The sequence below is a fragment of the Myotis daubentonii genome, chromosome 10 (assembly GCF_963259705.1).
Source record: "Myotis daubentonii chromosome 10, mMyoDau2.1, whole genome shotgun sequence".
Classification (NCBI taxonomy): Eukaryota; Metazoa; Chordata; class Mammalia; order Chiroptera; family Vespertilionidae; genus Myotis; species Myotis daubentonii.
In genome coordinates, this window is record NC_081849.1 from 49835879 (window position 1) to 49860399 (window position 24521).

A 24521-nucleotide genomic window follows, 5' to 3' on the forward strand; every position below is an offset into this window, starting at 1 on the left:
GTGGAAATCTCATAACATATTTTTAGAAGATTAAATGAATTTACTCTGAACATTTATATAGCTGATTTATACTGAGAAAATCTATTTTGACTTTATTAGTTAAGCATTAAAATTGTCCCTTCCCTTATGTTTATTAATGTGTCTTGATTTTGTTTCTTTTAGTATGATAGTTACATTTGTTCTATCTGAGTCACAAGAACATCTGGGCAGTTTGAATTGCCTGCATTTGCTACCAGGATAGAATGCCCACTCCAGGCAGGCCCACTGGCTAGGACTGTCTTGATTTAACTTTGCTGCACAGAAAATTTGCCCCCCTTTTCAGGATAGCAGGCCAAGGACTCAGAGTTAAAGCTAAAGATCATTTATCATTTTAGCAACTCAGAGAAAAGAGCTTTAAGCACAATAGATGGCACTGATATTTTTACATCACTTAAAGAGAAAGCCCAACCAGAAGGTTTATCCTCTAGGCATCTGGGGTGATAGATTGTAGATTGCTGAATTTGATGATTGAGATAATAGAGCCTGTCAATTATAAATTGAATAGCTTTTGCAAAATAATCCATTTAGAGTGGGAAAACAGATTTAAAATGTAAAGCAGGCAGGAAAGCATTACTATCAATAGGTACATAATGGTAGTGATTTAGGAAAGGATAGCTCAGTAGATGAGGCAATGTTAGAATGAATTATGTGTTTGTTGTACATTTGTACTAATGAATGAAAGAATTCACCTCCCCCCACCCCCACCCCCACTGGAATAAAGATTTCTTGCATAGTAAGGAAGAACTTTTCTGAGTTTGGTCTTCTAAAAGCTTAGTGCATTCACCCAATGTAATGATTATTAGAACAGTTCAGATAATGAAATTGTGGAAGATTTCATGTTTCTATCTCATGCTTAATTAGCAGTTCAAGAGACATTTATTGAGCACTCACTGCTAGGCACCGGAAGTATAGAGAGAAATTAGATGTGATCCTTCTTCTAAAGGAGCTTCCAGGTAACAGGAGGAGAGAATCACACAAACAGGACATAGACATGCGTACATGGAATATGTCATACATGTTGCAGCAGACAATGGACAGGGTGCTCCCTACGAGACCTTTCTGGAGGGGACGTGATTGAGCTGAGACAGAAACATGAATGCGAGTCATCAGGGAATGAATGGTGAGGAGAATATTTCTGGAGTTTGCTAAGGTACAAAGGAAGGTAACAATTTGGTCCATGCCAGTAAAATGTGAAATAGGGAGAGGAGGGATAGGCAAATAGAGAGATGGACATTGAGAGCATCTTATATGCCATGATGGGGAGTTGGGACCCATTTTTCAACTCAGAGGGAGTCATTGATGTGTTTTGGTCAGGGCAATGGACTCATCAGATTTTAGTGACAGAAAGATCACCCTCCATGGTACAGAGGATGTGGGGGATCACCAGGGAGCAAGGTTAGCATGGAGACAGGAAGATCAGTTAGAAGAGCATTGCATTGTTTCCCCCCACCACCTTCCCCTCTGGTAACCAGCCTTCTGTTGTCTGTATCTGTGAGTTTGTTATTCATTTGTTGTTTTTTGTTTTATATCCCACATTAGTGAAATCTCATGTGGTTCTTATCTTTTTCCATCTGACTTATTTCACTTAATACGATATGCTTAAGATTCACCCACATTATTGCAAATGGCAATATTTCATCTTTTTTATGGCTGAGTAGTATTCCATTGTGTATCTGTAACATGTCTTCTTTATCCAATAGTTTGTCAAAGGACACTTATGTTGTTTCCATATCTTGGCTATTGTGAATAATGATGCAATGAACATAGGGATGCATATATCTTTACAAATATGTGTTTTTAAATTTTGAGGATAGATATCCAGAGTAGGGTTACTGGGTCATATTGTACACAATGGAGTATACAGATGCTGTATTATAAAGGTGTATACCTGAAACTTATTTGATATTGTTAACTAATGTTAATCCAGTAAATTTAATTTTAAAAATAAAAACAAAGTTAGTCATAACAAATAGAAGTAGTCAGACGAGCATTATGAAGACAGGCACTGGGCAGTGTGAATAGGCATGAATAGGCGAGGGCAGAGTTGGAAATATTAAGTAGTAAAATTGAGGGCGCTGGTGAAAATTGACAGTTCAGGTGTGGTGAGTTCGAGGGTTTCAGGGCTGATCAAGGAAAGAACAGAACCATGAGGTGGCGGCATTGCACAACATACGTTATTGGACGGTACTTGGATAAGATTGGATGAGAGATAATATCCCTCATAGCAGGAAACCTTCCAGAGACAAGGGCATGGGGCCACCACTCACAAAGATAAGAGGGGATCCGAGAGGGAGGCTATGTATCTAGGGCAGCAGTTCTCAACCTGTGGGTCGCAAACCCTTTGGGGGTCGAATGACCCTTTCACAGGGGTCGCCTAAGACCATGGGAAAACACATATATAATTACATATTGTTTTTGTGATTAATCACTATGCTTTAATTATTTTCAATTTATAACAATGAAATTGGGGGTCACCACAACATGAGGAACTGTATTAAAGGGTCGCGGCACTAGGAAGGTTGTCTAGGAGCACAGATACATAACCTCATAATATACAAAGTACAGTGGTGGGAGCCTTCTTCATTTGGCTTCTTTACTTGATACCTGGCCGAGGCAGGTGACACATCATTCCCATCTATTTTGACCCAAGGTTAGGTGTTTATACAGGACCCTCATTCTTTCTTCACTCTAGTTTACTTAACCATCCCTTTCTTCTGATTCTATTTTCCGGTTCCTTTCCTGCCCTAGTTCTTAGGGACTCAATGCCAAAATACTGCCCCCTAGTTGTCCAAACAGTCCCATGTTTAGTTTTATATACGCTTTCAAGGATGCTACTTGAAATGCTCATTTCCTAAGGACTCTTGATAACATCTGAGCGTTTCCTGAAGGAAGATACTCTAAGACACGAATGACTGATTCTCTTAATTGAGGAACAATTCCTTTTCCAAAGAGAACTATGTTAAGTCTCTAATAAAATGGTTGAATGCACAGTAGGGGTCAGAAATAACTAAAAAAAAAATCAGAACTTTTTAGCAAAGATGACAATGACTTTTGAGCCCTTGAAGTTTGAAGAGCTCTCATCTCTACTCTGTTAACTAGATGAGAGAGCTGATGCCCTATGGATTGATTTTTCTCCCTAGCATAATGGGCCTCTGTGCTGAGTGCTTGAGAGTCTCTCCCGTTTAATGTGCCACAATTGCTGCTGCTCGAGTTACAGCTTACACAGTCTAATTTGGGTAGCTCAGAATTGTGAAGTAGTGAAAGTAGGACTAGAGAAAGATATGCAGACACAGCAATCTTAAATATAGCTCAACAAACCAACAAGAGAGATACTAAAGACTTAATTTGGAACTATTGCCTGATTTCCCAGTCAGGAACTAACTCAATATGAATAACATTGAAAGGAGCCTAGAAAGATTAACATAGATGTTTAACTGCATGTATGTACTGAGATTTCCCCCCTCTCCAAAACAATAGTTGACACAAATAGATCCTTCATATATGGATGAAACTCTTAACAGTGTTTGGGACTACCCAGTAGTATTGGGTTTGGTGCTGGGGCTGGGAATTTCAGAGGCAAAGTTTTGCTCCTGTTGCCAGCCCGCTCATGCAATTTATGATTGCTGCCACCAGGCGGTGATAAAGAGTGACCACAAGACTAGATGCAGGAAATAGACTGATGGGATCTACCATAAAAGCCTTTTAAGAAGAGCTCGCTTTTGACTAATATGAATAAGTTGTGAATAAGTAAACACTGAAAGTGAAGCATTATTTAGTAAAAGTATTCATGAAGAAGACCTGGTGTTTCCCCTTTGAACTCATCCACTTAATTGTTGTGAACTTAGATAACTGCATCTCAGTTCCCTTTTCAAAGGAAAAATACTGGTATTGGATAATATCAATTTTGAAGGTTTTGTCCTGAAATAAACATATATAATAGTACTTTTAAAGTAACAAAATTAAAAGTATAAAAGAATAAAAACTTTTCATACAAAAGAGAAGTTGATATTTTATTAACAACTGTCTTGTTCACTTAGTGAGGCTAAGGCCCATTAATTTGTGTGTGTGTGGGGGGTGGGGGTGGGGGGAGGAATTGTGGGAGAAGGAGAATGGGTAGGGAGAGAAAGCTCTTAGTTTGTCTTTCTTACCTACTACCTGGCTTAGGCAAGTGAGGAATGAGAAATCTTTCATACAGTATTATGGAACCTTTTTTTTTTTTTTTTGAAAGCTTCCCTCTTTCTCTAACTTAAGTTTTCCTTATGCTATATTCAGAAGTCTTAGCTCTAACTAGTATTTCTAAATCATTATAGTTTCCTGACACTCACCTGAATTTTCTATGCTCATTGATATTGCTAACTGTGTTTTTTCTTTTCTTCAAAAGAAAGAGCTCTAACCACCTCTCTTTAGATTATTCATATAGCACTTAGCGCAATTTTGTCAATAAACATCTCTATAGGTTTTAGACTCCACTCCACAGTGGGATAAGGCAAAGTTTGGTTTGAGGATCCCTGGGGATCGGGATGTGTTTGGGGAGCTGTAAGGTCAAAACTATTTTCATAATAATGTAAAATGTTATTAGTCTTTTTCTCTATATTGACATTTGCGATGATGGTGTGAAAGCAATGGTGGGTAAAACTGCTTGTGCCTTAGCGTGAATTGAGGCAGTGGCATCAAACTTCACTGCCACACACTTACAGTTAACAGAAAGTCAAGAATGCCCTTCATGAAGCAGGAAATAATATTAGTTATATTAAATATCTACCCTTGAACATGTGTCTTTACTATGGCAAATAGGGACACATAAGGTACTTCTGCTGCCCACCTTTTCAGTGGTTGTCTCAAGGAGGCATTTGTGCATTGGTTTGGGTTGCAAGCTGAATTAACTGTCCTTTTTTTTTCTCCCACAGTTGTTTTTTACTTGAAAAAACAATTCACAGACAAACTATGGTTATTTAGGCTTGCACATTTGGCAGAAATTACCTCGAAAACCAATGGCATGAGCTCATCCCTTCAGGAATGGAATTGACAATATTTCTTGCTCATGGTAGAATTTGAGGTTCAAATAAAATTTAGAATTTGGGGAAACTTTTATCTGCCGCATGAGCTTGACCGCTTTATCATACCTACAGACTTTTCTGAAGTGTTGGGTAGTGATATTACCAAACTTGATTTTTGGATATTGTACAATGAAATGTATCAGCATTTGAAAAGTCTGCATAATTTTCTAAATAATGAATGCATGATGATTTAAAATCATCCATGGATAAAATATTCATTCAATGTTTAAGATAGAACAATAGGTTTTAATATAACAGTGCAAAAAGTTCATTGATTGACATGGTTTCATGTTCACATTGCAACTGAACTTTAAGAAACTGCTATTTGTGGACTTTTGGTGTAACATCAAAGAATACCACAATTCAAGAAGTTATTAAATGCCCTAGCTGGTTTGGCTCAGTGGAAAGAGCGTTGGCCTTCGGACTGAAGGGCCCCAGGTTTGATTCCGGTCAAGGGCACGTGCCCAGGTTGCGGGTTCGATCCCCAGTGTGGGGCGTGCAAGAGTCAACCAATCAATGATTCTCCTTCATCATTGATGTTTCTATCTCTCTCTCCCTCTCCCTTCCTCTCTGAAATCAATAAAAATATATATATTAATAAAGAAGCTATTCAATGCTTTTTCTTCACAACAAAGATAGCATCATACGAAACAGACAGAATGCAGAAGCAGCTACAAGAATCCAGTCGGCTTTTAGTAAGTCAGATATTAAAGAGATAAGTGAAAATGAAGAGAATACATTCTTCTTACTGTTTTTCTTGGTCTTAAAAACCATGGCTATTTTTCATAAAAATTGTATGTTAATGGTTAACAAGTTTATCATTGTTATTTAAAAATTAATTATTAAATAAATACTTAAAGTTTTATCAGTCTAATTGTTAACATGGTAAAAATTCATAAATATAGCCCACATAGGCAAAAGCTCTTTGAGGTCCCTGAAAATTTTTAAAAGTTTCAAGGGAGGCTGAGACCAAAATGTTCGAGAACTGCTCATCTGCAGTATAAGTAGACCAGACCTGGGCACCTTCCTACTATGAGATGGGTTTTATTAACAATTTTGTTGTCACAGTACTGATGGCTGTAAAAATTTCACAGATAACCCTCTCATGTTTTCCACCAGCCATCTTCCTCCTGAGAGGTCTGGAGCCCTCTTTTTACTGACTGTGATAAAGCTGTGAAAATGGACTAAGGGTTGTGGTCCATTCAGCCGTTGGTCTCTCATCCAGGTGGACGGAGGCAGCTGTCTTCTATGGCAGGTGAAACAAGGCTGTGAAAGATCGAATTCCAGCACACCCTGTGGCAGAAGAGAAGTTCAGTAACTGATAGTGAAATGTGGACAAGAACAGTTGTTCTCAGGCAGGAAGAGAGAACTTGTTTCTGGGTTTTTTTGTTTTTTCCCCAGTGAGTCTGGCAACAGCTGGGCAATGATTTTAAACCTCCTAGGATTCTGACGTTAAGCTTAAAAGTGATTTGCATAGACCAGCATTAGAAATGGAATCTCGAATGGCTGCCAACTTAGAGAACGGGAAGGAAATAGAGATCTATATTGTTCAAAAGCTAAGTCTTGGGAGGCTCTGGTACTCGGCAGCTGTCTAAACAGAACTAAACCTTTTGCTTCCCCTCTGTTAGACGGTGGGTTCTAGACAGGACCAAACCATCACATGATGATTTATACAGACATGAAAATGAAGGCAAAGGATCTCATTTGGGGGTTCAGAAAAGCTATAAATTTCCCTTTCTTTATGGATGTGTATGGACACAAGACACGTGAAGGAGATGCAAGGTTAACTGGGAAGGGAAGTGGGAAGGGAAGAGTCAGTGTGAACATGACCTGTGTTTTGTCCCTTCCCTTCTCAGCATTCATTTTTTCTCTCATGGTCTCCTCCTTCCTTCATTTCCCCATTCTTTCTTCTACTGAGACTAGGGCCCAGGAGCCTTTTCTGTGATGAAACACCAAGAAGCTATTTCTCCAGGTGCCTCTCCAGCCTCTGGGAAAGTGGGTAAGACAGGGAGGTCTGGGCCAAGTGGGTAAGACAGGGAGGTCTGGGCCAAGTGGGTAAGACAGGGAGGTCTGGGCCAAGTGGGTAAGACAGGGAGGTCTGGGAAAGTGGGTAAGACAGGGAGGATGCCCACCTGGGACTGTTTGACCTGTTATTCCTGTGTTCAACAGAAAAATCGAGAGGAATTTTATTGCTGCCAAATTCCATGACTGCATTTAATTTTAAAAAATGCTTTTTCTTTGCATCACACCTCTTTAACCACATACCTTCCTTCATAACCCATTTTGAGTAAGAAGACTCTTCTTTCTCTTGAAGTGCCTTGAGATAATCTCTAGGAGTGCAGATTGGGTTTTCTTGCCCTGATTGTATTACTATTAAATCAGTAACATGCTACATATACCTTTAATATATTTTACTGTCACATTTTTTAAATGATTGCAGCGAACTTTGAGTGATGACTTTAGTTATTGAATTAGGGTGGAATTAATGATGGGGGCAAGAATTGGCAAGGTTAAAAAAAAATAGTAATAATAATAATATAGCGAGTCCAGAATATGGGACTCTGAGCAGGCGCACACTATTGCAGCTGAGTACGGAATGGGAATGGGTGGAGCTGGGGGAGACCGAGTGATAATTGTTCCTAAGCCAGAGTGGAGTTATGTGGAGTTGGCAGTTGGGTGAGAGTGGGTTGATGATCAGACCCCTAGGAGACTTGCACTCAGAAGTGGGTTTGATTTGTTCACTTGACCCCTTCCTGTTACTGAACTGAGCGGGATCACCACTATTCAAAAACAAGATGTGCTTGTCACAAGGCAGTTTTGTTTGCTCGCCCTTGAAATTACTAAACCTTTTGCATGAAAAGGAGATGGGGGATTCATATCCAAGGCTCTGCTTCCCCAAAGGGAGCTTTAGCCATTGCCCACATATACTGTTTGGTCGATTACATGTTGATTTCTTTGCAGTTGGCTATATTTATCCCTTGAGTTCCTAGAGGCCATCCTGTTTACAGCCGCATCTGCAAAATACCGCTAGCTACATTTTCCCATTTAGCAAGAACAGCATTTAGAACTGCCCAGACCGTGCGACCTTTGTCCTCTCTAGCATTGCCATTTGTAAATGAAAGAGACCCGCTTTGTATGTATTGGAAGCAAGTAAACAATAATTAGCCGCAGGTAGCTCTGACTGGTATTTTCTTAAACTGAAAGCATCAGAATTGCCTTCACAAGGACCCATATTAGCTGCAAGAAGCTCTGTAACTCACGTTCCCTGTGCTTTGCTCCTTGGTTTTGCTTCGTTTGATATGCAGGGACATTTAGTGGGTCAGAATGGCATTGCCCCCAACCTGAGGAGTTCGGTGCTGACATTGCATTTAATGCCACCGTTTAAACCATTTCACTGTGTGTGAAGGTCCATTCATTTACTCTACTATGTACTTTCCAAACTCTCTATGAGGCGTTTTCTTGAGATTTCTTACTCTCCTAAGGGCTGATGCAAAGTTTCTATTTTGGTATAGAACCAAAAATCATTAAGAAAGTACTCTCTAGGTGTCTAACGTTGTGGCTCTACTACTTTTTAGAAGAGAAGTGTGTTATTTGAAACATCACCAATTAATATAATTGTTTAAAAGTTCCCTTGGTGTTTTTGTTGCGTATTTAAAAAATATTGGCTCTATGGCTGGTAACGCCAACTTAAATGACCATCATTGCTAGACATAGCAGTTGGAGAAGACCTTTGCCCTCTTCAGAAATGCACTGAGACTACACCATACTTCCCACCGGGGAATGCAGTTCTTCACAAGAAAATCGCCCAAAATATAGGATGTTCTTGTTACATGGTTTGCTCCTTAGCTGAAGTCCTGCTATTTGATGGGCTGAGGAAGGTAGATGAAAGCTGGGGAAAGGTAGAGAGGAAAACTTAGCAGTTTCCACTGGCTGCTGTCAGCATAGAGCAGTGGTTCTCAACCTGTGGGTCTCGACCCCTTTGGGGGTCGAACGGCCCTTTCACAGGGGTCGCCTAAGACCATCGGAAAACACATATATAATTACATATTGTTTTTGTGATTAATCACTAGGCTTTAATTATGTTCAATTTGTAACAATGAAATTGGGGGTCACCACAACATGAGGAACTGTATTAAAGGGTCGCGGCATTAGGAAGGTTGAGAACCACTGGCACAGAGTGACACAACTATTGTTTTAACAGTGATTTTTCTCATTGTTCATTTCATTTTTGACAGCAGAAAAAGTGTCAAAAACATAAATCAAATTGGCTCCCACTTCGGAAGTGTATGTGTAACCTCTCATATGGCTTCTGGAATTCGTTTCAAATTTTTTTCTTGTCAGTAGTTTTGCTCATTGGTGTTGAAAATTATTGGTCAACAGTATTTTATTGATAAATGTGACTTCTTTCAGCTCTATGGCTTCTCTGGAAACAAGAAAATCAGAAGATCTGACTGCTAGGGACCATACTCTTCCATGTCAAACATCACTTGGAGCTGGATAGAGCTGTTTCCTTCAGGCCTTGGATTTCTTCTACGGCTGAACTCTGCTTTGCTCCCTCGTGTTATCTTCATGGCCCCTGTAGGACTATGAATTTGCGATTCAGATTTAAAAAGTCCTTTGTAGATGAGTGACTCTGAGTTCTATTCTATAGCTCCAGTCCCCTGCATCTTCTTATTTCACCTGTGCATTGCATCTATGCATTTTTTCTGCCCAGAAGTCCCACTGACACCCAGTTTGTTTTTTCATCATTTCCTTCTTTGCCTTCTCTTCCCAGTTTCACTGCCATCTTCTTTGATCTCTCGAAGTTGAATTGCTACCGAACCTTTCTCTTTTGCCTCCATATCTAACAGCTACCAAGTTTACTTCTTCCTTTTTTCCTTTTTTAAAATATACTTTTATCGATTTCAGAGAGGAAGGGAGAGGGAGAGATAGAAACATCAATGATAAGAGAGAATCATGGTTTGGCTGCCTCCTGCTCTCCCCACGCTGGGGATTGAGCCCATAACCCAGGCAAGTTCCCTGACCAGGGAATTGAACCATGACCTCCTTTGTTCATAAGTTGACGCTCAACCACTGAGCCACACCGGCCAGGCTTTACTTCTGCCTTCTTGACTGTGCTCTCTCCAGTCCACATTTCCCTACATTCTGACTTTACTTTCACCTACCATCCCAGTGCAGGTGCAGTCAGTCCAGATAGATGAGGCACCAGCCTTGCAGTAGCTTGCCTTATTTCTAGTTTCTGCTCCCAAAGATTTGCAGGCAGGGACAAGAAAAGGCTTAATTAAGCAAATTACGTTTTTCTTTTTGTCATTATTTTTCTTTCAAAAAGTTGCTGTGAGCCTGGCCGGTGTGGCTCAGTGGTTGAGCATCGACCTATGAACCAAGAGGTCAGGGTTCGATTCCTGGTTAGAGCACATGCCTGGGTTGTGGGCTCGATCCCCAGTGTGGGGCATGTAGGAGACAGCCAATCGATGATTCTCTCTCATCATTGATATTTCTCTCTCTCTCTCCCTCCCTCCCTCCCTCCCTCCCTCCTCCCCTCCCTCCTTCTCCTTTCCTCTCAGAAATCAATAAAAATATATTTAAAAACAAAACAAAATGTTGCTCTGATTTCCCATCTCTCTTTATCCCAAATGGGACTCACTTTTCTCTTTTCCCCAGGCCTCACCAGTTGCCTGTACATACCCATTCTTACAAACTCAAATTGCTCTTTCTTGACCTGGGTTCATCTGCATCTCCTGTACTCAGTCTGATGCTTCTGTTATAAGCGCCTCTCACCGACATCAGGGAGGTGTTACCGGACAGCCCTGAGTCAGTGGGAGAGGGCTATTCCCAACTTCGATCCTTGTCTTCTCATATAAATGAATTTATATGAGAGACCTTGACTTCAATGTGAAAAGCCAGTTTATTAAAGCAATTAAAGCATGCACCTTTATTGAAAAAAACAACACAAGCCAACCTTATGAAGCACAGACAGGCTCTCAGCTACTCTGAAGAGCAGGTTGGGTGGGGGTCTGAGTCGTTATATGCCCTCCTGTCTGTAGGTCTCAAAATTCCTCTGTTGACTATTTTGGTACAGATTCATTCTAAGGTCTCTTTTATAAATTTGTTGTGGCCTTTCCAGAATTCATGAGAAGTACCTGGCAACTTTATCTTGCCAAGCCTTGAGATGGCTGGCTTCTCTGCTTAAGGAATAAAACTGCCCTTTTTTTCTTTTCCCCCTTTCCCCTCCCTTTCTTCATTCTCTCATTAGTGAAGTTTTGTTTGTTTTTTAACCAAATTTGCTCTTCTGTTTTTGGCTGGGAAAGATAATGGCTTGTTAGTTACAAGCTGGCTGCAAATTGCCCACACTGTTGGGCCTTGTTTTAACTTTCCTGTCTCAGTTTCCCTATTCTTCCTGCCCTGGAGTCCTGTAACCGTTTCCTAACATGGGTCTGCTTGGATTACTGTGACTACATGTGATAATAAATGTGAAATGCCTGGCACTCGGTAATCAATCAGCCAGTTTCTCCGAGAACATGTCCAACCACAGCACATGCCCACGCACTTGAATGACGCACTCCTTGAAGGAGAGGACTTGGTTTTGCTCATCTGTGTACGCTGATGCTTTATAGAGTGCCTGGCGCAGATTAAATATTCAAAAAAATTTGTTGAAAAATAAAGACAGAGTGTGATCATGAATGACAGAGATCGATTATTGTTATCATTTTACAAATCTTTGCCATCACAACATGAGCAGAAATATGTATAGTAGTAACGGACACTTCTCAACCAGGTGTATTTGTCTTCGAGTGACTGTAGGCTCTTGATAATCTTCTAAAGATGGTGACAAGAAGTGTGAGGATTTTTTCATTATTTTGTATTCTTTGGTGCTGGGGTCCAACCCCAGCAGGTCCAGGGGTTCCCAAAGGCGTAGATGGAGTCGGCGAAGAAGGAAGGACACGGAGACAGTGTTCAGTTGATCAGCAGCCTAGCTAGGATCTCTAGCCAAGTTCTGTTCAGGATCTCCAGCAAAGTTCTGGTTAGGATCTCCAGCCAGGTTCTGTGTCCATGTTCTCTCGCTAGGTTCTGTCTCTAGGTTCTGTTGCCAGTTTCTGTCCAGGATCTTTTGCCATGTTCTCTCCAGCGATGTCTTCTCTCTCTAGAGAACGTTCTGTCTAGGTTCTGTGCCTAGGCTCTGTCTCTCTTGGTTCTGTGTTCTAAGTTCTGTGCCCTAAGTTCTGTGTCTTGCTGTCTAGTTACATCTGTATTTATACCAGTTGATTCAATCCTATCAATCTCTATTACAAAGGTTAGGGCGTTTCTTATCTCCATTCCAGGGAGTAAAGATTATGTAGCTTAAGCATGATTGTTCGTAGTTAAAGTGATTAATTACCCGCCTGGAACTTAGTTAAGAGGTTTTATTCCCTCCCTAACTTCAGGGGAAAATCCCTACCTGGGGAAACAACCTTTCTCAGAGACCTTGGTTAAAACACATAGGGCCAAGAAGGTGAGCAAACATATTAAGAACAGTATGCCATATATGCCAGGTCCCTTGAAACAGCAAGCATGGACTGGCTCCCGGCACTTTGGCTTTTTTTTTTTTTTTTTGGCCTTCTATTGCTCTGTCATCTTCTTAGGAATATATAATATATTCATCATAGTTGCATATAAATAATATGCAAATGAGTACTCATGACACTTATGGTTAGTTTTTTTATACTTTATTTTAGGAATTTGGGTCATAGGAGGCTCTTCATTTCTCAGTATTTCTCAATATTTCCATTTTCTTAGTTTCTAGTTGGGAAACTAAGAAACATCGTCATTGGTGATTGCTGAGAGCCTTCTCCAAACTCATTTCATTTAAAAATATTTCTGCCACCATCACCACCAGCATCACCATCACCAATAAAATTGAAATTAGATCTCATTCAGATAAATTTTTCCCAAGAATTTGCCTTGGTGTTTGTCTCCCAGGTCAATTGTTCACAAACATGTTTTGCTTTGAAAAGGGAAAGTGCCAGAATAAGCAATATTGCATTCAGTATGTAAATGTAAGTTTTCCAGAACTAGGGTTGTGCTGGAGGATGAAATTAATTGTGACAGTTCAGGAGGAATTCTGCAGAAAAAGAAAATTAACATGTTAGGCCTTCAGTGGCTGTCTTCCCTGATGCATATAACGTTAGGCAAAATGAAATCTCCATGTGCCCAAGGTCAGTGGAGGAATGTTTATTGAGTCCATAGGAATTTGAGCAGGGCATGTCTCTAAGGGTTTATGACAGTCTATTTTCTTTTCTCCGTGTGGGCATGAATTGATCCATTATCATCTAAATTAGAAGTCATGATAATGGTTCTTCTTGGTTCTCTTTATTAGTTATCTTTTGTTTATTTAAGAAACTTTTACAGAAAATGTGTTGCTTATTCTGAAATTACTGTTATTTGTCAGACCAGAATGGACTATAACATTGTACTTGTGCAAATATTTATATATACATAAAAGGGGGAAGATTTGATATAGTGTGAGACCAGATCTAACTTAACTTGTTTCTTTGATTCTGGGAAATAGGCTCAATAAGACAACCTGTTATTGCCCCAACGTTGGATTTCCTTTTGAATAGTTTCTGCAGTGATCATGCAGAAAAGTTATTTTTATAAATTCACATTTTTTTTCTTTCCTTCCAAAGGAAACCAACATGTCTGACAAAAGTGACTTAAAAGCTGAGCTAGAGCGCAAAAAACAGCGCTTGGCACAGATAAGAGAAGAGAAGAAACGGAAGGAAGAGGAGAGGAAAAAGAAAGAGGTAACTGCTGGGTGTCGGGGTGTTTGGTGCGGGAAGGAAAATTACTTAATTCTGAGGGGTGGGTCATACTGATAAACAGGACCCTCTAAAAAAACCCTTTATAATACTTGATATGAAGTGTAGAAATAGCCCACACCTTGTACAGAAATCAGGTGCTAAAGATGTTTTTGAATACTTTCCCATGAAGGAAACTTTGTATAGCATATGCTTGTGTGTATAGAAACCAGAGCTTCTTCCTTACTTAAAAGTTTTTCTTTAGAGAAAAAGAGAATGAATTTTGATGCCTCATGCTCTACGTAAGTGTTGTTTCATATGCTAAGGCAGGTGTGGGGAACCTTTTTTTCTGGCCAAGGGCCAGTTGGATATTTATAACAACATTCGAGGGCCATATAAATTATCAGCTTCACATTTAGCCTGCTGTATTTGGTCAAACATTTAATTAACTCGCCCCTAATGCCTTGGCAGAGCCAGACCAAATGATTTCGCAGGCCTTATATGGCCTGGCCCGTGGCCAGACATCCCCCACCCCTGTAAAAAGCTTGGGAGACCAAGGTAACAGATTACAACAATTATTTTCCGACAAAGTCAAACATAATTGCAGTTGCACATTAGCTTTCTGGCATCTTGCATTTCTCCATTCCATTCCACTGTGATTGATGCCATAGTTTATTTGTCCTTGACAGTCTGCATAATGATTTTCCTTTGGAGATCTTTGCTGTTTTACATGCAGTCTTTGAGTGACGTGGAGGTGAGAATTGACAGGGAATGGCTATTCATTTACACGCAAAGCGAAAAAAAGCATTAAGTTATTATGCTTCCTTTCCCTCACATGCCAACGTTCACTGTAGTTTTAAAGCACCTGTTTTCCTTGACTAATAACCGGTTTCCTTTTAAACTGACATTGTAATATCCAACTTGAATTTCACAGAATTACCACAAAGTGCGGTGTGATATGGGAAATCTGGTTCCGAATTGTACTGTCTGCTTCATCTTTGTCAGTTTAAACTGATGGAAACAGGCCACCCTTTCTGTTTCGGCACCAAGCAGCTTTGCCTGCTGGAGATTTGGCTTGTTGCACAGCAGGCAGAGCCTGGGAGGTTGGGGGTGACAGGTGTGGGAGTGTGGAACACCTGGTTCGTAGGCGATCCTGGGCCTCTGCCTAGTTCTGGAGTTAAAGTCACAAAGTCTTAGTGTCCTCATTTCCCAACGGCCAGGGTGGTTTAAACCCATGACTCCCCTGGTCATACAGAGTCATGGTTTTCCATCTCAGAGTTTTTAATTTGAAAGATCCAAGTGGGGCCAGATTTGGGGATTCACTTGGACTACGTCATCTTAAAGGTTGGCCCTGGCTATGCATCTTGTCCCCCACAACTCAGCTCCGCCCCCCCCCCCTCCCCGCAAAAAGCGCTTTTCTCAGTTCAGTCCAAGCACATTTTTAGACTGGGAAGACTTGGCTTGTCTGAGCAGCCAGTGCTGTATGACCGAAGACAGTAAACTCAGGGGTTATGCACACAAGCTTCTGAGTGGATCCTGCTGGGAGCCTGGCTCTCCCTTCACAGCTCGGCCTTGGGCGGGTGTGGGGCGCTCTGAAACGGTTTCCTCTGTGAAATGGAGAGAAGAGTGGTGCCTTTCTCACGTGCTCTGTGAGGACCCAGGAGACACTAGAACAGGGAAAGCAGAGCTGTTATTCTGCTCCTGAGATCAGCTGCCAGAGGAGGAGCAGGCAGTCCCGTGGAAGGGCTGCGTACATTTATTAGGATCGCCATTGGTGAACCAGTTTCTGAAAACGCCCCCATTACTGGAAAGGTCTTATAATTCAAGGCCACTCATCTCCTGGGATTGTAGCATTTTGTTGCTGAAAGAAACCTGGAAGTAATCTATTCTGATCCCTCTTTTTCAGATGCTCTTAAATCCTGGAGGCCTGAGCCTTCTCGGTAGCCACCCTCTATCTCTAGTCTCAGGCCCACCCCCCTTTCAGGCAGTTGTCCAAAGCAGAAATCTGGGGTAATTCTTTCACCACTCCCTTCCCCAATTTACTACAATGATCATCAGGGCCTGGACAGGCACACCATTTTTCACCCCGATTTTCCTTCTCCCTAAAACCCACATTACAGACAAGCTTAGCTACTTAACACATCCCCTGTGAGCTCTGCTCCCGCTTGACTGGGCTTTGTGAATGTTCTCCTCCCTCTGCTTTTACTGTTCTGCTTCTCTCAATTGTCCTTCCCCCTGGTTGTTAACGCCATGTCTTTCAGTTCTCAAATGCCACTTCCTCCAGGAAGTCTTCTGGGATGCCTTTCTGCCTCCATGACTAACTTAGTCCTGCACCCCATCCTCAACCTTATCAAACCGTTTAGCACAGAGCATTAGATTTGCCTCCTCACTTGTCTTTCTCTTCTAGTAGAATGTGAACTTTTGAGAATAGGGCTGGACGTTTTTCATCACTGAGTCAATATCTAGCATAGGTCTTGTCCCTAGCAGTAGGCCTTCAGTTAAAAGTTATGCAGGGGTGGGCAAAAGTAGGCTTACAGTTTTAAGTACACTGTAAATAAAGATTTTTTAAAAAAGTTTCTTCTTTTTTTAAAAATCTTTATTGTTGAAAGTATTACATAGGTCCTCCTTTTCCCCCCATTAACTTCTTCCAGCCCACTCCAGTCCCCACCCCCAGGCCCTCACCAGCTCATTGTCTGTGTCCATGGGTTATGCATATATGCATACAAGTTCATTGGTTGATCTTCCCACCCACGAGTTTATTCTTGTATTATTATTTATTAACTACTGTATTATTGATTTGTATTACAGCTGTATGAGTGAATGAATGAATACATTCACTAGTTAGGGCAGACCTAAGATGCTGGTCACTGACATCCTTTCCATGTATCTGGGATTATTTCCTGCAAATTTCCTTGGATACTTCTGACCCTGAGTCTGTGGGATGCTCTAGTCAAATGGCTACTCTCATTGACTCCTGGAGATTTTCTAGTTTGTATGCTGTTTATAAAGAGTTAGAAATAGCCTTAAGCTTATAGGTTTGCTGTTTAACTTTCTTTAGGCTCATATTGTAAATAAAACAAATTCGGAATAAAAAGGAAACAAAGTGATCTTTGATATTACTCTGCCTAACTATTTTTGCCACGACTGAAAACTAGTGTGTGTTAGGACCACCCAGGTTGATTGTCATCTCCACAGAATCCAGAAAACTGTGTACATGTATAAAATTACCACTCCCCACTCCTTTGCATGTCAACTGCTTTCTTGGTTGTGGTATTATGGATGAAACCTGATTTTAAAATAAATATAGTGGCCACCATTTAAGACACAGACCCAATTTCATGAAAAATTGGCCTCAGTGCGATGAGGTGTGCTTAATGGGGCCACCCTGAAGTTTCGTCCTGTCCTTGGCCTTCTGCTGAATTGCCGCAGGGTAGGATGGACAGGGGTTTCCTGCCTGTCCTCGCTTGTTCCTCTAATAACCTCAGAGCTGTCTTTGGAGGAGTGACTGATAATTCTCAGCTGATCATTTTTCTTTGTTTGATTATTCCCTCTGGACCTCAGCTGTAATAACCCTTCACACACAGAAATGTCATTCCCTGGGGAAGGCACCTTCAGCATATTTTTAATTACCAGTACTGTGAAATCACCCTTCATTAAGTCATTAAAACACATTAGGATTCTGTAGTATTTACAAGGGAAAAAATAGGAAGTTTCATGATTAGGGTACTTGGTGTAACTATCTGAGATGAAGTAAAATTTTGTTTAGTTTAAGGTGCTAATTGATAACATACAGAATCTGCCTTTATTTTCAACTAGACACCCAATGCACGAAATTCGTGCAAGGGGCTCAGCCCTCGCAGCCCCAGCTTCGTCTGGAAGGTCGTTCGGCTGTCCGGTCTAATTAGAATATTATGCTTTTATTATTATAGATTAGCCCCAGTAACCTAATTTTACATTTTTCATGATCAACTTTAAACATTGATACCTTTCCTACGCTTCTGTTATGTCTAGATGGACATTTGTCCTTATTTATATATTTCATTATATTCTTTGTTTCCTTAGGAATTAAGAAAGGCGTGCTCTGGCTGTTGTGGCTCAGACGGTTGGATGTCATTCCATGAACAGAAAGGTTGCCAGTAGATTCCTGGCCAGGATACATGCCTGGGTTGTAGGCTTGATTTCTGGTAGGGGCATGCAGGAGGCAGCCGATCCATGTTTTGCTCTCACATTGATGTTTCTCTCTCTCTTTCTCCCCTTAGCTCTCTTTAAAAATAAATTTTAAAATCTTTTTTTAAAAGGTGGAAGGCAAGGAATGAGTTTTAGAGACAACTTGTATTTGGCAGTGAAATTTTGGAGGAGGAATTCAGGGGTACTTTTTTTGCACAATGCATGCATGTTGACATGTGATTTACCTGCTAGTATGTTTCTTTAATGCTTATGATTAACATTAAAATAAATGAAAAAGAAAGAGATCCTGTGCCTTTCTGCATAGGACATACGGGACAGAAAATTATAGGTAATATGCCCCAAGTTTATCTGTTCATGCTATATAAGCTGCATTAGAACTTCTCTGTTGTCCTTTAATGAGTTTTTGTTGAAAGAATGAGAAAAGGTTAATGATTTCTTGTTTTTGATCTTAGAATATAGAAATGGCTTTGTTATGAGCATGAGGTCACTGAAAGTTTAGGTGACTAAACTTTCAACAGTGGTGTTGTAAAGGGCTTTCTGAAGGGGTTACAGTTGTAAAACATTCTATAGCTATAGAATAACATTTTCCAAGGTTAGATATTCATTCATTCATTCATTCAACACACTTTTTTTACTGAGCATCTACTATGTGTCAGGCCCTGATCTAGATGTGAGGCTACAGTTGTGAACAAAAGAAACACGTATCTGCTCTCAATAAAGCTGATGGTCCAGCTATGGCTTACCTCTTTACTGTAAAACCGGTTATACAATTCCATATTGGCTTCCTAAGATGAATTTTATCTTAGTTTTTTTGTTTGCATTTCAGTAGCTGCTATGGTAATTCCCTTTCTTTTCATTTCCTCCCTTTTCCTTCCACCCTTCTTTTAACTTTGTGATATGTGAGTGTTGATACAGACCCTCACTCTGCAAGGTCCTTTTTACCATCTTAGCTCTTCCTTTGCCTCTGCTGTACGCGTAAACTTAGAACTTTCTTCAGTAGTTTAAATGTTAAAATCAGAAAAGAAGGTGAACTGTGTTATCTTCACTGATAGCGATTAAACTGCCATTTTGAAATTTTGGGTCCCGCGAGACTGCCGAAAATCCTCTTGTACTTCTCATTAGCCCTTATCCACCCCTATAAAGGCTGTTTTTCCTCTAATGACAAGTAGACTTCAAATTTATGAGTGCGCTTTAAGCCAGAGGCGAAGAATAACAGTGTTGAGCTCAGCACTATGTGCAAAGATACATTTTGCTCATAATCAGGGTATAGGTTACCGACTGGGAATAAGTCAAAAATGCGTGAACTCTCTGCTTTAGATGCCCGGATGTAAATTATGGTTCACTGCTTCAAAATGTGCTCTGCACTCCTGGAGGAGGTAATGTACCTGTTAGGGTGCCCGGCTTGCCCCTGCGGAGAAAGTGGGTCTGATAACTGCATCGTTGGTTTTTGACAAACTTTAGGACCGCCTCACTTCTCCTAACTCACAAAGCTTTGTCGGGAGGGGAGGTAGCTGCTCACCAAACAGGATGTTATCCAATTTCAGGTGAGGGGCCAGTGCTTTGTCTTAAGGAGTGACCGTGTTATGAAAAAAAGAAAAGAAAAAAAAAGACCTCAGTGTTTAAATTCCCCCAGAACCCTGCCACTGACCTTCTTTAACCTGTGTTTTGACTTGTCACTATCCTGTCAGATACATGCTGGGCACGGGGTCTGACCATAAGCAGCTCATCCAAGATGCAATTTTTAGACAGGATTTGGCAAAGAAAGTCCTCCTGAGTGATTTTTTGTACTATATTTTTCTACACCACATTTTTTTCTCCTGAGTTAATACGTGTAACGGAAGCCGATGCAAGTCAAAAGTAACAAGTAGCAAGACTTCCATGCATATTGTTTACATGCCTTAAAAACATTTTAGCCCGGCTTGCTGTAAATCATGGTAAACTTAGATTGCTGGTACAGATAGTGCATTTTACAGTGACTGATTTTCATAGCTAATTTTATTTTTTAACCAGATCCCAATAATTCCTTGTTTGCATAATCTCAAACGTGGTGGTGGTGGTGGTGGTGGTGGTGGTGGTGGTGGTTGGGGGGGGGGGGGAGTGTGAGTACAAACACACAACCATCAAGAACTGATAGTATGTTGTCCCAGAAGGGACAAGGAGGTTAGCAGTTATTAAATGGAGCCGTTACAGGCTCTTTTCATCCTTCATACACATGATTATGTCTATTTAGGGTTTTTGCCTGGTCGTCACTGCCATGCCTTTACCCTTTCAGTGTCAGCCAGGAGGAGCGCACAGGCAGTTCTGTCACTAACTTTTCTTGCCGGCGTCTGCTTTTTAAAGGCCGATATGCAGCAGAAGAAAGAACCTGTTCAGGACGACTCGGACCTGGACCGCAAGCGCCGAGAGACCGAGGCTTTGCTTCAGAGCATCGGCATATCCCCGGAGCCCCCGCTAGGTACTTGAAAGGGCTCTGCGTTCCTGTTTCTTTAAATTTGACTTGCATGGCATATACCATGTCCAGCATTTACTATTCTTTTATGTCCTTTGTTTTTTATTCTTTAAGAAATTCAGCAGCTGGTTTATGCTTCAGGCGTATTTATTTTTGGGATTGAGGAGGCTGGAAGGCGATGGGAGGACGGGTTGTAGAGTTGTTCACAATTTGCTGCTTAATGACTGATTATGTGGCCAACTGTCTCCACGGTGTTAGATTACTTGATATTTGTTAAATGAATTGCCACAATGTGGTAAATACAAGAAATCTTGGAATTTTTGTCTTAAATTGCTCTTCATTTCCATTGCTGAATTACAACCTCTCAAATCTGGTAAATCTGGTTATGTGTTTCACAACCACAGGCCTAGTTATGCTGTGATGAAACAGAATGCTCAGTGGGAAATTTGAAGGAAAATTTAAAATGGTGGCAGATTATCAGCTAACTAACAAGTTTAAATGTATTTGACTCTATTGTATAACTTAGTTTTATTGCTAATTGGCATTTTCGCTGTAATACCCCTCCTCCAACTCATCCATTCCTAATTAATTGTCCATGATCTCATTTTATCACTTGGGGTTGGATATTGAACTATTTGTTTTATTTGTGTTGAAGGTAACCTGTACATACTGTGTTTATTCTGTCACTTAACTATATATTTCTTATGGGATAAGTTATTTTGAATTTTTCTTTATCCATTTGCTTTCTTTACATTTCAGAGTAATTTTAGGGTGTCTGTAAAACTATATAATACCCAATGTAGTTTTAAAAAACTCTTACAATAATACATATAAATAAATACGATATCAGGTCGCTTTTTAAAAATGGCCTGTTTCCTTTGAATTTTATATTAAAATAAGTTTTTATTGATTTCCATAGTTACTCAAACTAAGAACAAAAATTATCCCATGCACAATACAATAACCAGTATTTATATCAATGTAGATAAGAAAAAGAGCAGTATTCAATAAGCCTACAAGTTATTAAGTGTTGCTGAATATAATTTAATATGTACACACAAAACTAAAACACCATGAGAAAGCATATTATAGTCAACCTCAATTTGTGTAGGTAAAGTCATATCTAACAATGATTATAATAAGCCCCAATAAGATGTTGATTATTTTGTTGAGCTTCTTATGGTGTGGAAGACATAACCTGTGGGATATTTGACTAATGGACTTTCTTTGAGGAGGTTGACAAACTTTCTTGTATTTAGTTGACATGTGATAGAAATTAGATGCTTTGTAATCAATTATATCTTCTCCTTAAAATAGCTTTGGAAAGTTTGCTGCAATGTGAATGAACACGGGTTAAACACAATAGTAATATGTTCTATTCTTCCCTACCCCACATAAAGCCAGTAAATAAACTTTAAGGATAAAACAGTTAAATATCCCTAAACCATAACCAAACTGAACTATCCCTGCATCCCAACCAACAGGCCTTGGCAACCGTGGACCCCATTTTGAGTTTTCATCCATCTCCCTGACTTACCCTCTGACTTACTGTGAGGATAATCAGTGAATTAATTGTGGGACCACATGAAAATTCCTAATTTCTTGACAGATCTGCCATTGTGTTATAGGATTTGGACAAAATAGTTAAACCCTTTCCCCTATTGAATAAATAAAAGGAAATTGCACATGATTGAAGCCAAATGGGAATCTGCACTGAGGGACTGAAGTTTTTTTCTGCCCATCTGGCTTCTTTGGCATGTGTGAGATTGAGAACCCGTTAAATTTGCCTGGCTTAGAGCCACCGTGGCTATTTGGTGCAGCTTCTATCTGATGGACATTTGGCTCATATTGGAAGGGTAGAGGGGAAAAAAATACATTTGCATGTTCTTTAGCTTTCTGCTTGTGTTATCCTTGCTCTCAGACTCAGCTCTCACTGGCCTTGACCTTTGAACTTGTGTCTCCTGTTTTCAGAATGGCAGTTTGCTTGTGTGCTCATGGCAGTGCCATCGAGAGCTGCCAGAGGCAAGCAACACAAGTCCCAAACACAGTAAACAGTACAAGGGGATGAAACTATTAATTAAATGTAAAAATAAAGCTTCCTGACATGTTTCTTTGTTTTGAAAGAGATTTTTAAATTACCAGGTTCAGCATTTACCCTTCCTTCCTCACTTTGCTTTTCTTAGCAAATGCAGTTTATAGTCCATGGATGATAGATTTCCCTCCAAATGCAGACATACGACAGAATTTACTGACCCTTCTTGACCACTTAAATCAGTGGTTCTCAACCTCCTGGCCCTTTAAATACAGTTCCTCATGTTGTGACCCAACCATAAAATTATTTTTGTTGCTACTTCATAACTGTAATGTTGCTATTGTTATGAATCATATTGTAAATATCTGATACGCAGGATGGTCTTAGGCGACCCCTGTGAAAGGGTCGTTTGACCGCCAAAGGGGTCGCAACCCACAGGTTGAGAACCGCTGACTTAAATGATCCAGAATCACTTATTTCATCATCTGGTAAAGTTTTACAGACACTCCACTTTATTTTTTAATAGGTCACATCTATACTAACAAAATAAAGTGGAGAATTAGAATTATCTGGATAGTTCATACTAGAGAGATCTTTGACTTGAATTATCTGGATAACTATTTTGATTCTCCATTTTACTTTGTTAAGGTGGACATGGCCTTAGAATCCCCAAGTTAATTCTGTCTAAATTCATTTCAAATTTTCATTTCCAAAATATAAAAAATTCACTTGACTTTCTTCCTTTTCTTTCCTTTTTTTGTTTTGTTTTCCATACCCCATCTCAATTTCTCCTGGCCATACAACCACTTTAATTTGGGTCCATTTGTTTTGATTTGTCTGACACTGCTCTTCCCCAGTGCAGTCGCTGCATTTTTTAACATGGGATACCTGTTATTTTCATTATTTAGTCCCAACCCCTATGTCTCCCTCCTCGAAATCAGTGAGCACTCCCAGTGAAGCTGGAAGCCAAGACTCAGGCGACCTGGGACCATTAACAAGGTAAGAATTGTCCCTTTACAAAGGCCATGGTGGATGTCAGTAATATCCCCCCACCACCACCAAAAAAAAGGCCTAAAAGCCATTCTACTTAGTGTACTATTAAATGTGCATGTGTGCATGTACCTGTATACTCAATCATTTTATGTTTCACTTTATGGTGGCTTGCAATTTTATTCATACAGCAATGATTTTGAACAGTAGGAATTATAAACTTATACGTAATCCTTCCTTGAGTGAGCTAATTAACTCCTGTGTGTTGTTTAACAACCACAGACATATCCATTAGCTTGGGTCTAAAAGAAAGCAGGGAAGGACCCCAGGCAAATGGAATGTATACCTGGGTTCTCATTATCCTCCTTCCATGGTGGTTTCCATGAGAATCTTCGTGAATAGACCACTGAGGTGTTCTAAACCTGAGTTTCATGTTCCAAGCATCTTTGTGTTTTCTTACTAGAGTCGACTAATTTGAGAACTCAGTCCCCAATGTGTTTCCATTGTTATTACTAATTATGATGATCACCAAGGTTCACTGCTCTGTTTTGTGAGTCAATTTGCCAATTTTTTATTGCCCCGTGGCTCCTGGACGATTATATAACTTTTGAAAACAGATCTAGACATTCTCTAATTGAACCCCCTGAAAGGATATCCAAAAGGTAGAGATGTGAAGAGGGCAAGGAGAAGGCTCATTGATATCTGTAGAGTCCTGGTGACTTTCTTAATGCAGTTGCTTTCACCAGGATTCCCACATGCAGGTACACATAGGCAGGTGATGTGAGTGGGGCCAGGGGACCTATGGCAACTGGTTGGCAAGCTCCTTGTTTATAAAGGCTGGATGGTCTCCTCACAGCTCAGGCTGATTGAGCTTATGTGGGGATATGGACCCAGTTTTTCACATCTTTCCTTTTTCCACGAGAAGCTAAAAATTCAAGTATTTGTGCAATAACCTCCTAAATGTTAAATGGCCATGACTTTGTTAGAAGTAG

At 40.2% G+C, this 24521-nt stretch overlaps 1 protein-coding gene across 4 annotated transcripts in view; it reads left to right on the forward strand.

Annotated features, from left to right (window-relative positions):
• DYNC1I1 (dynein cytoplasmic 1 intermediate chain 1) overlaps positions 1-24521 on the forward strand; it is a 283514-nt gene that overhangs the window by 18528 nt on the left and 240465 nt on the right. For 2 of the 4 annotated variants that reach the window (XM_059712374.1, XM_059712376.1), the window contains exons 2-4: positions 13760-13876; positions 20399-20513; positions 23397-23538. In XM_059712374.1, the coding sequence (XP_059568357.1) occupies positions 13769-13876; positions 20399-20513; positions 23397-23538 (365 nt within the window). In that variant the 5' untranslated portion in view covers positions 13760-13768. The remainder of the gene's footprint in view (positions 1-13759; positions 13877-20398; positions 20514-23396; positions 23539-24521) is intronic. The other 2 variants (XM_059712375.1, XM_059712377.1) reach the window with 1 other exon arrangement.